The 14,525-nt window shown below is 46.2% G+C and overlaps 1 protein-coding gene across 1 annotated transcript in view; it reads left to right on the top strand.

Annotated features, from left to right (window-relative positions):
• The window catches only part of TRAP1 (TNF receptor associated protein 1), a 50,567-nt gene that overhangs the window by 3,028 nt on the left and 33,014 nt on the right, over nucleotides 1-14,525 (top strand). Inside the window, exons 2-4 of the mRNA XM_025216218.1 lie at nucleotides 3,363-3,530; nucleotides 5,515-5,597; nucleotides 6,971-7,111. Of these exons, the coding sequence (XP_025072003.1) occupies nucleotides 3,363-3,530; nucleotides 5,515-5,597; nucleotides 6,971-7,111 (392 nt within the window). The remainder of the gene's footprint in view (nucleotides 1-3,362; nucleotides 3,531-5,514; nucleotides 5,598-6,970; nucleotides 7,112-14,525) is intronic.

Genomic DNA, 14,525 nt, shown 5'->3' with positions numbered 1-14,525 from the left:
GGAAAGAGATCGAGCGGGGAGAATGCCGTTTCCAGAGCAACTGTTCCTTGAGGATTGAAAAGCCCGGCGTGGGACGGTATGGCACACTGGAAGGGAGAAGAGCGAAAGAAGGCTCCAAGGGAGAGAAACCATGGAATACTACTGGGACGGCAGAATCTCAGGAACCGGTCCTGCATATGGAGAGGGCATGACTGGAGGAGTAAGCTGGGAGTCCCTGGAGACGTAAGTTGACTCTCAGATCGTCCCAAGGAAGAGAAGAACGTCGGGAGAAACCGTGATAAGGGAGGAGCCGTGGATGCTCCTTGGGCGCAACAAAAGCTGAGTTCATTTTTTTCTTTTCATTTGACATTAATAGAGACTAACTGTGCTCCAGGAGTGCTTGAGGGAAGAGCGAGCCTGACTCATGGCTACTTCCCCACCCTTACGGAAAAGAAATGGGAGTGCCCTGAAGGGCATAGTGAGACAAGATCTCATCAAAGAAGAAGAAAAGAAACAAAGTAAAATTTCCTGTTATGTTAAAAATGGTTCAGTAGTTGTCTTAAGTAATATACAACAATATAAAGATAAGATTCTACCAAAAAATGGTTTCCAAGGGGACAATTAAAAGTATATAAAACAAACTGAAATAGCTGCAATCCATTTGTCTATGAACTGGTTGTGGATGTTAAAAAAAAAAAATAAAAATAATAATAATTGTTCAACACACATAAGACTTGGATTCAGTTGATGATAGAAATCATGGGTGTTGTCTGAGAGAGCCAAAGGAGAGAGCATAGCATAGATAAGAATCTAGATAGATTGCCAGTGTCCTACTGCAGCAATAACGCCTCCCAACTAATAATATCGAAATTAATCCAGACGTGGCAGGCGAGAGTCAGAATATACTGCAGGAGGCCCTAGACAGGGCAGTAGGTGAAAACCTCACAGCAACGTACTTTCTGAAGTTGCAGAATACAGAACGTCTTCAGGTATCTGGTCCAGGAATGCAGTCTAGAACTCTGCCAAGCATATCCCTCCAGCAACATGATGGCAAAGGCTTTGTACGACACAGCCTTTGACTCCTCTTGCTTCTCGCCTGCTTCAGATTCCTCCATCTTCTGCAGCATGTGAAAGAAACTGGTCTGTGTTTGGAAATACTCACACCAAGTCAAGAAATAAACTTGTGTGAAAGAGTAATGAAGTTTGTCTCAATCCAGGCAAACCTTCAGTTTTCAGAAGTTCATGAAGATGATAAAGTATCAGAAGAAGCAGAAACTGCTGATAGTGATAGCTCAGAAAATGAGACTGATTAGACAAAGTTTCACGTAGCAAAATTTGTATTCAATGAGTTGGGGGTTTTTTTCCCCTTTTTTCTCAGCTCTTTTTCTAAAAATGAGTACTTTCTGTATCTGCTTGACACTGGAGGAGACTAAGTCCAGAATACATAATAACTTCCATGTTGATTTTCAACTTTAATTTTTGCCTGCTTCTCATAAACTGGCAAAAACTAAGAGATGTTAGAGTTCAGCAGCTTGTAGCTCCATTTGTAACAAAAAATTAAAACATTTGAAAGTAAATTCAATTACTAAATTTGTAATTATTATCTGAATAAACTATACTTTTAAATCTAATAAATATACCAAACATGATAATTTTATGAGGAAACCAAGTTATATGTAATACATTTTATGTTCTTAAAATAGCAAAGTGAATTTAGATATGTAAACAGTGCTAAGAAAATAAGTATTGCATATATTTCAATTTTCCCCAAAATTTCCATTTTTCCGTGGTTTAAAAATTTCTGGAAATTTTACATCTCTAGCATTAACTGCTACTGCTTTTGCTTTAGTGCAGGGGTGCTCTGCCCACAGGCCAGATTTAGCCTTTGGAGCCATGTTATCTGGTCTGACAGGCTCCCCAAAAGTCCAGAAATTTGGTGGCAGGGGCATGGTGCCAGTTCATTGCCACTCCTTTGCTGGCATGTTTCTGCCCAGTGTGTCAGGGCAGTGAGTGGTCTGGCTGGAACATCATAGGCCCAGTCCATGTGCTGACCCTGTGAGGGATCTGACCTGTGGACCAGCCTTGCACCATTTGTCCAGCCTGCAGGGCCAAAAGGCTGAGCACCACTGTTTTAATGCAACCGCCTTATCAAACCCAGAGCAACTGACTTGTTCTTCAATTAATGAGACTACCCATGAGTTTCAAGAGCTGAGGGAAAAGCTCCCTCCTTGGATCCCCCTGCACTGCATATCCTTAACAGCCCCAGCTTTCCTCTGTGGCTCCTGATTGTCACATATCTAGATGCTGCTGCTTTGTAGGCTGTCACTGTGGTCTGTGGTTTCCCCCTTGGAGGCATGTGGAAGAGATGTGATACAGAAAATCTTAGTACAAAGGAGGTCAATGTCAGCAGACTCAAGTTCTTAGATTTATTGTGGTGTATGTGGCTGCAGTGTTTCTGAGCAGTTCAGCTTATGTACTGGAAAGTCCCTGATGATCTGTTAGCAGCCATATCCGAGGAGGAGGCTGGATGGTCTAGGTTTGGGTGATGTGGTCTGCATCCCACTCAAGTGTTTTCCAGGTGGTGTCTTCAAATGTCATTTGGGCTGCAGAGCTTGTTGGGGTGGAAATATGGGGAAGGTGGGAATGGGGATAGAGCCTGAATTCAGGTGATTGGGGGGTGGCTGTTCCCAGTACAGAATGGCTGTCAACTCTTTCCTTTATTTGTACCAGCCTGGGCTGCGTTCCTGTCAGAGTATATGAGCTAAGTAGGTCGAGACCAAAGCAGCACTTGAATGGGGGCATATCTGGTACCTCATAATGTTGGTCACTCAGAAAGCAGTGCTTGCTTTCAGTCTACTGTACGTGGTATCCCAGAGTGATGGATATCCCTGACCCAACTGATAAGAGGGGCATGTGCTGGTCATTCTGGAACCTCTCTGCCTATTAATTAAATGCAGAATCTTAAGGGGTGACTTTTCAGCTGCAATAAATTAACTTAAATGTTTAAACATGAAGGCTAAATTGGGAATGGAATTTCTTTTGGGTAAGGAATGGGCAGGATTAAAAGGTACTTACAGAGAGCAGTGGTTTGGAATGAATCAATGTGCTGATCAGTGAGATCTAGTAGGTGGTTCTGGGTAGTCCCTGTGGGATATTCTTTTCACATGACAAAAGGTGTGTTCTTAGCTTGATTTAAAATCCTGGTGAAGTTGTGGTAGTTTACTTTTTCACCAGAGTTAATGTTGTCTTAAGTTCACCCTGTAACTTGTGAAATACAGCAAAGTGCTTTCTTCTCTTGAGAACTATCACTCAGGTCAGATGTAAGCCTTTCTGTCACTTGTATTTGTCATTTGCACTAACACCTCTTGAATTGCATCTTCCAGGAAGAGAGACCACCTTTTTGCAGAGAGCAGCACTCAATTTCCCAAGGCCCCGACACAACCTGGCTGCCCTCGCTGTTCTCACTGGGCGGAATTATAGCACACAGGCTGCTGAGAACAAAGATGAAGAGTCCTTGCACACCATCATCAGCAATACAGAGAATGTGAAAGGTTAGCATGGGCAAGGGGTATCTTTATAGGGAAGTTTTGTGGAGTCTGGGCAGAACAGATGCAATGAAAACTGTCCTCTGTGTGTTCTGCATGGGAGGGTGAGTGTTCTGTGGGAGCCTGGAGCAGTCACCCAGGAGCAACCCCTGCCTCTGAAGGAGAGATGCAGCTGTCTGTCATCTCTTCATCTGGTGACAGATTGATTTGTACCCCTATAGCCATAAAAAGGATAAGTAGCATGTTTACTTGACACTTCTAACTGGTTTCAGAACTGAAGGATGTTGCAGTCAGGATGGTCTTTGGGGCAGACCATTTGTTCCTTTTCAAGATTTAGGTGAAATAAGCTATTGTTGATGTGGTACAGATAAAGGCTTGGGGTTTCATGACCAAGATCTTCAGGTGTCCTAACAAAAAATAAAATCGCCCAAACTAACACAAGGGATCCTCCAGTTACACAGTTACTTACAGAGTGAAAAACATAAGGAAGAACACATTCAGACTTCTGCCTTTTTGGTGTCCCCCATAGTGTGAGAACCTGTTGGGGAGCAAAACCTCTCAGGAATGATATGTGCAGATTTCCAGTTTCACCATGGCAGGAACTTACAGTATGATGTGCTGGGTAGACTGCGTGTACGTGGGCGCACACGTCTGGATTCCAAAATGGCTTCATGTTTTACACTTGCTGTTTAAAAAAAAAAAAAGTGGACTGTGCAAGACCAGCTCATTTCTCTTGATGACAGAGATCACATTGGAATGATTTTGTCATGCCTGTTGGAGCTAACTGCTTTGTCTGTGTCCAAGGAGAGTTGTCTTAAAGCAAAGGGAGTTGTCTGAGCGCTATATAGTACCTTAGCTTGCCTTAACTTGGCATTTCATGGTCTTTTCTATGCTGTTTGTGAGGATATAGGACTACAAAACTCTTAATGGATTCAGTCCTCAATGCCTATCACTTTGTTGTCTGGGCTCTGATGCATGTGATGGGACACAAATCTGCTGCTCAGGGTCTTTGGAATTCTCTAATGCTGGAAGGGCCCTAAGTCAGGCCTTAAGAGGCCCAAAGAGAATCTCTTGGTGGAAGCATTGTTCTTGAAATGCCTTATCTCCTTTTGCTATAGCCATTCTGGTGGGTTAGTTCAAGAATAGCTGCATGTGGAGCCCCTAGCTAAGAGCTGCATAATGCTTTGGTTACTCTGCATCAAACTCATCTGGTCCTCCTGGCTGAATAAATGGTATGGCTACATTGGGCCTAGGAAGCACCACCCCCACCCCAGCCTCCTGGATCCAGCATATTCCCTAGTTGGTTCACAACCCATGTGACATGTGGCTCACATCCTGGAGTGGGTCAACTATGAGACCCAGGAGTATCACTGGGGAATGGATAAGGGAGTTTTGCAGGCCATAACTTTGACACACCTACTCTATGCCACAGTTTTGAAGCTAGGAGTGTAGCGTGCTTGTGAAAGTCCTTGGGTTGTGGTGTGTGCAGATAGTTCCTTTGTGCTCTGGGAACTTTCTTTGCTCTGACTTGGTACAGCACTGAGGACTCCTGTCTGGTAGGGCACAGGGCAATAAAATTTAGAGGGACAGGGTACAGGGGATGAGCCATAAAGAAAGCTGTGGCACTTGGGGATTTGATGGCTCCAGGGCTTGGATGTGAGACATTGTCTTTCATGGCTAAATTGCTGTTTCAGCTCTAACACAGACAGGCAGGGATCAAGGCTTGCATCACACATCATCTGCTGGCTACTCTGCAGTTTGTGTGCAGTGATTCAGGTCTAAGCCTGGAGGTAGGATGCCCACTTGGCAGACACTTATCTCCTATTTGGAAACATTTGGCACCTTTGTTGTAGTTGCAGCCGAAGCCATGGCTGCCCACATCCCTACGCAGACAGAGGCCCTGGGAGGGTGATGTGTACTGGGAGGGGCTGTGTCCTTTATGATGGAACTCCAGTGAAATACCCTGGGATGTGTTTGTGATTAATTCTAGGTGCAGCCTCCAAACATGAGTTCCAGGCTGAGACAAAGAAGCTGTTGGACATTGTTGCTCGTTCCTTGTACTCTGAGAAAGAGGTAGGGCACATGCTAATCATTCTGGAGCTGGTGAATTTCCCATTTTGTGAAGGCTCATTTGTGTGATTTTTGTGGCAGCATCAGACACCGTCCTTGCAGTGGGAATGCATGCTTGGGATTTGCTGGAAAGCCAGTCCGAGCAAGTGCCCAGCTTCCACTGAAGTCTCTTAGAATGCATTTCTAATTTCACGTGTAAATACATGCAGATGACTGTGGGTCTATTCTGGCTGTGGCAACTGTCTGTTCTAGCAACACATTTTAGACAAGCCAACCTACACAGCGTCAAAAGAGAAAAAGAGTTGGTTGCTTGCTGCACTCTTTCTCGAGTTCCAGCATGATGGCGTTAAAGCAGTCAAGACCTCTGGAGCCCTAGTAATAGTGTGTGGAGAACCTCCCCCTTTTTATCACCAGTCATTTTTCTCCTCTTGTTTTTAATGCAGCATTTTAAACACAGTGATTGTTAGAAGGCAGTTTACCTTTCCTGGGAGAAGTATGTCTTTGCACTGCAGTGGCTGGGGAGGTGGTGTTCCTCCTTCTTGATAGGGGTCTACCTATACGCTTCATCAGTGGCCGGGAACAGAGGCATAAGTGGGCCCACTGGTTCCATTGGGAATGTGCTATGGAATTCTGGAATCAACATCACTTGGCATACTGTAGACCAGGGGTTTTCAACCTTTTTAAAGAAGTGTACCCCTTCTGGTGGTGGCAGCCAGACGTGGAGCAGGGGGGAGGGTGTGCACGCGGCTGCCACCACCACCCACTCCACTGTGCCCCGCTTTCCCACGGCCAGTTGCACATGCAGCTCCACAGGCTGCTGACAGGCCTCGCACCCTGCCAAACATGCACCATCCATCAGCAGCCCATGGAGCTGCATGTATAACCAGCTGTGGGAAATTGGTGTGCGGGGCAGGGGGCAGCAGTGCAGGGTGGGGGATGGCAGTGGCAGGCTCTGAGTGCAGGCTCCTTCCCCCTGCCGCAACCCATGTCCGGCCGGCTGGTGCTTGTGTGGCCCACAGAGGGGTGCTGTTGTCCTTGCCCCCCTGGCCTTGCTCCTGGGAGGTGGCTATGTGGGGTGGTGGGTGGGAGCGCTCCGACCCCTCCTGCCCATGCATGCTCTCTAGCACCTTTTCATGTATCCCTAGGAGTACACACATCCCTGTTTGACAAGCCCTGTTGTAGACTGTTCTCTACACAGGCACTCTTGGCTAATATTACTGAACTATGATGCTCTTTACACCCAGAGCACTGAATCTGTGTGCTTGTTAGGGCATGAGAACCTCTGGTCTGACAGCTCATCCCAAATGGGGCAGGCAGTTGTTGGGGTTATTGATGGCTAGATGGAGTCTGCAGCCTGTGACCATGTCATTTCCCAGGTGTTTATCCGGGAGCTGATCTCGAATGGCAATGATGCTCTGGAAAAACTTCGTTATAAACTGATGTCTGAAGGGAAGGTCTTGCCAGATATGGAGATTCACCTGCAAACAGATGGTGGAAAGGGAACCATCACCATTCAGGTACCTCTCTCCTTTTCCCAATAGAGGGAACAGGATATCACCTCTTCTCCTCCTACTTGATTTGATGTTGTTCTAGTAGAAGTTAACTAGAAGCTGAGAGGTGTCAGTCTCTATAGCCAGCCTGTGTGGTTGGCCCCTTCACAGTTGTTTCTGTGTGATTGGTCTGGCTTGGGTATGACACTGGATTGTGAAGCTGTAACCCTGAAATTTGATGAAGGTGTCATGGATTCCCCCAGGGGAGCACTTGCTCACAACCCCTAGCCTTATCTTGTCTGTCTGAGTACCCTCCCCCAACAAGCCAGCCCAGGTGCAGCCTCTAGAGTGGGGAAGCCCCGGTTCCTTCCAGCTCTTGAGACCTTGGCTGTTTTGTCCCTCTCCTTCCCTGGCTATCCATGGCCATGTCTTGGAGAACTCTCTCCTTGTTCGGCTCCCAGTGAACTTCACCACTTCAAAGGGAAGTCCCGGCAGCAAAAGCAGACTGCTTCTCTTCAATAAAGGCATTTATGGGGGACAAAAGCCACACAGCCAAAAGACTGTCATCTACCTCATCCCCCATGGGTTAAGCAGCCCCTCTGTCTCCAGTCCAGTTGGCAGAGACTTGATTACCCCAAAACTAGCTCAGCTGTTTTCTCTCCAGTCCATACCACTCCAAACACCTTAAGGTTTTCAACCTGTGGTCCACAGACCCCTGGGGGTCTACAGACTGTCAGGTTCACAAAAAAAGACTGATCCATCAGAAGTATGTGAATACCCACTGTAGCAGGGCACTAAGGTGTGCCTGCTCCTTTAAGGCTGAAGCAGCCTGACCCGGGAGCACTATGGTTTAAGCAGAGCTCCATAGCTGTGGGTTACTGAGGCAACAGCCTAATGGAGGGCCACGCACCTTCAGGCAGTTAGGTGCCTGTAGAGCAGCAGGGCCCTGTGAATACATAAAGATCAGGCTGGAGTAGTGATACAGGAGCCGGAGGGCTCAGCACTAAGGGGGCGCTTTCATGTGACTGTTACAGTTGCAATAGGGATGTGAAGAGACTGAATGGCAGGGTGGTGGCTGGACAATACAATTCAGTAACTTAAGGATTCTCAAACCCTCCAGAACATTAATGCAGAGGTTGTCTGTGTTGTTTCCTAAGTTTCATGTTTTTGTTGCATTTTCCTGGCTGTAGTATTGAGAGCTACACCCAAGGGTGCTAAAGGAACTGACTGACATCATTGCACGACTGATGGCAAAGTTATTTGAAGACTCATGGCACATGGGAGAGGTCCCAGAAGACTGGAAAAAAAGCCAGCGTGGTACCTGTCTTTAAGAAAGGGAGAAGGAAGGTCCCAGGAAACTACAGGCCAATCAGTTTGACCTCAGTCCCAGGTGAAATCCTGGAGAAAGTCATCAAAGAAAACATCACACACAGGCTAACTGAAGACAGTGTTCTGAAGGATAGCCAACATGGCTTTGTCACGGGCAGGTTGTGCCCGACCAACCTCGTTTCCTTCTATGATCAGGTTACTTGCCACCTGGATAGAGGAAATGAGGTTGATGTCATATACTTGGACTTCAAAAAGGCCTTTGACCTGATCTCCCATGATGTCCTCATGGTCAAATTGGGTACTGATTGACAGAACTGAGTCGCCATGGAAGAAGGTGACCAGTGAAGGTGTCCCTCAAAAGTCAGTACTTGGACAGTGCTTTTCAACATGTTCATTAACTATTTGGATTCAGGTATTAAAGCTGGCAAAGTTCCCTGATGATACTAAAGTATGGGGGAGTGTTGTCATGCCCGAAGACAGGCTGGCAATGCAGGCCAACCTGGACAGGCTTGTGAAATGGGCAGACTTCAACCCGATGTCATTCAATACAGAACAATGTAGAAAGCTCCATCTGGGGAGAGAGAACCCACAGCACACTTCCAGGCTTGGCAGCGCTCTGCTTGCCAGCACCACAACTGGGTGTCATGATTGACAACAGAATGAACATGAGCCACCAATGCAATGCTGTAGCTGGCAGAGCTAACCAAACACTGGCATGCACCCACTGAGGCATCTTGAGCAAGGCAAAGGATGTTGTCCTCCTGCTTTACTCTGTCTTGGTGAGACTGGAACTGGAGTACTGCATCCAGTTTTGGGCACCACACTTCAAGAAGGATGTGGAGAAGCTCGAGTCCAAAGGACAAGAAATAATGGGTACAAGCTGATTGAAGTTCGCTTCAGGCTAGGCATAAGGAAAAACGTCTTTACAAGCCAAGTGTTTGGAACAGGCTCCCCCCAGAAGTTCTTCAGAAAAGTCTTGACTCCCATCTTGCTGGGATCGTTTGATCCTAGCAGTCTTTCCTGCCCACGTGCAGGGAAGCTGGACCCAATGATCTGTAAGGTCACTTCCAGCCCCTAACAACTAAGAAACTATGAGAGCGCAGTTTTTTTTAATGAAGAGTAGATACAACTCACTGCTGTTTCTGCTTTGTCCATATCTACCCTTTCTGGGATTTGCAGTGGGCATATTAACCCTTGGGCCATCAGGTTCCAGACATGGCACAACTAATTTGGCTTTCATTTGATTCCTTTATTGATGAAACTGTCCCACTCTTGGGTAATTTTGTCTTACTTTAGGCTTGCAAATAGAGCAATTTTTACCTCAAACCCAATTAGAACTGTTAAGTTCTCTTTTAAATCACTCTCTGTTGCCTGCCTGTTTCTGGTGTACTGCATGTAATGCTACAGTTTTCTGAGTAGGAGTGTTCTCTCCCCCTGCTTCTCTGATGTCCTGTAATAATGTGCCTTCCTCAGTATGCTTGATGTACCTCAGCTCGGAGGAAGGCAGTTTTAACCTCTTACGGAATATGGAATTGCATTGGCTCTAAAGAAAAATGAAGTGAACTTCAGCATATGCACCTATGGCAAGCTGGGGCTTTCAGTTCCTCTCTAAAGTACCAAGTTGCAAATAGTGAAATACCAAGTGGGGTCTGTCTATTCACACAGTAGGGGCCAACCTTTGTCCCACAAATTAAGTACCACACCCTTGCTGAGTGCCACTCTAATTCCCTTCCCTTGCCCTATCTGCTGCTGTGCTTTCTCCTCCCTGCCTGATTTTCTGTGTTCCCTGCCCTATCTACTTCTGTGGTCCTTGCCCTCTCCCTGATCTTCTGAGTGCCACATACAGGCTGTCCATGCCACTTGGTGGCACCCATACCACAGGTTTGCTGCCTCTGTCTTTGCACAGAGCAGTTAGCATTTGCTGACATAATTCCACAGTCAGCAAGAGTGAGAAATACCATGCACAACAGGAGTATGAGCAAAATGTTTAATTTAACATCTTTAATCTATAACATGTACCAGCAAGCCATTTTGGTTGCTTTCCCCATGTCATTTTGGTGACTGTTATGTGTTGGGGGATGGGGTTGTTACTTGTGCAGTCCAGTGACATCACCCAAGTACCTATGTCTAAGTCTTGCTGCTTGCACAAATTCCACAGTGCTTTGAAAACCTTGTGCATGTTAACTTTTACCCTGAAGAGCTCATTGGTAGCACAAACCATGTATGCAGCAGGATCTCCTAGCTACATCAAAATTTGTCTGCCCCTTCAGCAGTGCGAGGAGAGAGCAGTCTGCACAAGGTGAGATATTCAGAGACCTGAATGTTCATCTGCTGAGATTTTCTTGACCTATTTGGGAGGTGAGAATGGAGTAGCCCATCAGTAACCCAGGAAGTAGCTATGGGTTCTCTTCTGCAGGAGCCTTTAGTCATCAGCCTGTGAGCAAGGCTGCTGGAACCACTTGGTAAGGAGCTAGAGGCTATATATTCTGTGCTGTTGATAGCCAGCTTTACATCTCTCATCTAGAAGGAATGGTATAACAAATGGCTTGGTGTCTATCTGATCTTGGGGGCCCAGAGGAAGACTTGATGGCTTCTTTAAATAATACATGGCTGGGTGATTTGGAGGAAAGAGTTGGAAGATACTGCAAAACTGAAACTTACAGTTGGGTAAGGTTGAGAGACTTCTGTTTGGATGCAGTAAAATGGATGAAAAGAAATACTGCATTTTCTTGCATGACACACGTGCCTGAATAAGATGCACACCTTGTTTGTGGAAGGTGAAATGAAACAGATCTTTCCTTGAAAATATCAGTAAGCATTTTGCAGAGAAAATACAGGCAGCTGCATTAAGGGAACAGAAAAAAAAACCCGTGGCTGCTCTATCAACCCCCGCTCCCGCGCACACAGCTGAAGGATGCGGCAGGTGCTGCTGGCTGCCTGCCTGGCCTGAGGGGCCAAGCAGTTTGACTCCACCAAGATTGGCCCTCAACTGACTCTCAGTAGGTGGCTGCTGGCTGAGTTAAACTACCCAGCCCCTCTTAAGCTGAATGGGCAGCCAGAAACTTCTTTCATATCAGCTGAGGGCCTGATCCTGCTGGAGCCAAACTGCCGGACCCCTCTTCCTGAGGCTGGTAGATGGCTAGCAGCACCTGCTGAGTCAGCTGAGAGCCCACCCACCTCAGGAGGAGGGGCTTGGGCTGTTTGGCTCCAGCAGGTCCTGCTGGCTTCCCACCTGGCTTCAAGAAGAGGGGCCGTGCAATTTCGCTCTCATATCTGTTCAGGCCCGATTCTGCTGGAACTGAACTGCTCAGCTCTTGTCTCCATCTGCTGTTTGCCCACCTGGCTCAAGAAGAGGGGATAAACAACTTGGCTCCTTCATGATTAGTTTCTCTGTTCCCTACATTTCCTCACATTAGATACCCCGTTTCCAGTGGCTAATTTTTTGGGAAAGCTATGTGTCATATATGAGCAAATTGGTTGTTTTTGCACAACATGAACATAGGCTGGAATTCATTGCCACAGGATGTGTTTGAAGCTAAGATCTTAGCAAGATTCAGAGATTCTTAATCAGTAAACCAGTTGGGCCATATCCTTTGGTCTCCTGAATTCTTCATAAAAGTGACAGTACCTTCATGGGGGCAGGTTATACTGCACGTTTGCCTACTTCATGGTTTTGTACACTTCCCTGCACAGTATCTCATGTTGGTTACAGCAGGAGATGGAATGCTGGACAGGATGGCTCCTGAATCTGATTTGCTGTGGTACTTCCTATGTTCCTCATGTGTGTGTGTATGTGTGTGTGTGTGTATATGTGTGTATATATATATATATATATATATATATAAAATAGATTTTCTAAAATCCACACCACCTTATCTGACCCAACTGAGAGCACTGGCTTTAGTGCTTCATTTACCCATGCCAAACAGCTTCACTTAGTTGGCAGCCACAAACATAAGATTGGTGTAATCCTATAGTATCTAGGCCACTTCAGAGTTGGTGTGAATCATATGCAAGAAGCTTGGTATACATACAAGAATGTTATAGAGTCCTGCTAAAATGGTTCACTACCTGAAAGCATTTGTTTATGCTCTATATTAAGAATTTTGTGGTCCTTAGTACCACGGAGAAGCATAGAACTTCATGCTATTAACCCCAAGATACCCCAGGCCAGCCCGCAAGTGTTATTCAATGCAGAAGTCTCCACATGCAATTTCCTAGCCTCTACTCAAGGGAGGGGCTTAAGGGTGGGTAGGGGTGTGTAGTTTGAGGAGTGTAGTGCAGGGATGCCAAAGATATGCATAGCCCCTGGTGCTGTTCCCCCCGGGTCTGAAATTGGACATGTGCACTGGTATCTACTCTGGGCCAGTGCTGGGCACATGCTGTCTGCAGCTATGTTCAGGGCTGGTCCCAGGTGTACACAGTCCATGGCTGCACTTGGGGCTGGTCCTGGGTGCATGCTTCACAGAGCTGCACTCAGTCCTTGGGCCAGATTGGGCCCACGCTGGCTCAGCACTACTTATTCAGTTTGCGGGGGCTAATTAATTTGGCACTGTGTTGTAGTGTAATTCTGAAATTTCTGAGCATCTAAGGGATATATTAGTAATTTTGATAGCACTTAAAGATTTTTGAGAGAGGATTCTTAGCCAGTTATAATCCTGGTAAGGGACAGATCTGCAAAACAAGAGACTTCACTAACCACTAGCCCTGAACATCTTTGGAAGGACATGCCATTTCCTCTGAACCCTGGGGATGCGATTCCATGTGGGTGAGTTAATGTACCCCCTGCTGAGTCATGTGTTAATAGCTTCTGTAATTAATCTTCAGCCAGTGAAATATTGGAGCTGTATGCTACACCTGAGTGTTGGGGAGTGCAGTGAACTAAATCTTATTTCCTCCTGTGTTGTGGTTTGTTTGTTTTTTGCTGCAGAGTTGCAAAAAGCAGTAAACTATATAAACTCTGGTTCTGGTTTCCCTTGAGTTTTGTAACTCACCATGAAACAAATTGGCATTTTCTTTAGAAAAGGTGTACCTCAGCCACCTGATGGAACCTACTAGTTTTGAGACCAACACTGCTTTTCCTATGGGTTTTAGAGGGAATCTTTAATTGGATTTGTGATGGAAACTAAATTGCATTCTGAACTGAGATGACTGCTATTTACAATGATATTGGCTGCAACAAAGTAGAAAATATTTTTTTAAATACTGGTACTTTGACTTCTTTGGTCATGCAGTCTGCTCCTAGCTAAGACTCCTAGAGACACGTGTAGGAGTGACAAAGACAAGTGGATGGAATGCAGGGGTTAGTGGGTGCTGGGTGAACTGCTGAGTGAGAAGAATAGACATTTTGCCTGTTTCTCCTTTGAGTTCATTTTCTTAGCCCCGGGTCCCTTGATTCCTGACAGCCTTGTTCATTGTCCAAACCTGTGGAAGGCTTGCTTTGCAGATACGGGACTCTGATCTTCTGGACAGTATGTGAGTGCTTACAATACTACTTGTTGATTAGACTTAGTGCTTCTCAAAGCGGTGGTCCGTGGACCATTGCCAGTCCGCGAGCCACCAGTTGCCGGTCCGCATCGAGTTCCCAGGAAAGAAAGAAATATATTTTCAGAAGCATAACATTGATATGTCATAGCGCCGCAGTTCGTACGTTCCAACACTCCAGGTGACATCACATCATGCGAGGTGAGGAAAGAGAAAGAAACAGCTGGTTGTGCATTTGTGTAGCACTGTTACACGCAGTTGTTGCCACCGGGTGAACCGGGCACCGGTCCCTGGCCCACTGGAAAAAAAATTCCAGGTCCGCCACATCAGATAGTTTGAGAAGCACTGGATTAGCGAGCTTGCTGGGTGCAGTGCCATCTGGTGAAAGAAGGAGAGAATTGCACCATGAAAGCAAGTTTGTGCTGTTGTGGGAAAGGGTGCACTGGAAAGGATGGGTGAGAGGCAGTTGCATCTTTTTTTTGCTTAGTCTGAGTATTTTCCTGCACTTTGGAACATTATTTTCCTGGAAATAACTCACCACCTACATGCACCTTTCCTGTTTCATAGATTCATAGATGTTAGGGTCGGAAGGGACCTCAATAGATCATCGAGTCTGACCCCCTGCATA

The sequence above is a fragment of the Alligator sinensis genome, unplaced genomic scaffold, assembly GCF_000455745.1.
Source record: "Alligator sinensis unplaced genomic scaffold, ASM45574v1 scaffold1416_1, whole genome shotgun sequence".
Classification (NCBI taxonomy): domain Eukaryota; kingdom Metazoa; phylum Chordata; order Crocodylia; family Alligatoridae; genus Alligator; species Alligator sinensis.
Note: the sequence above shows the minus strand (reverse complement) of the source record. Positions and strands in the feature narration are given on the sequence as shown.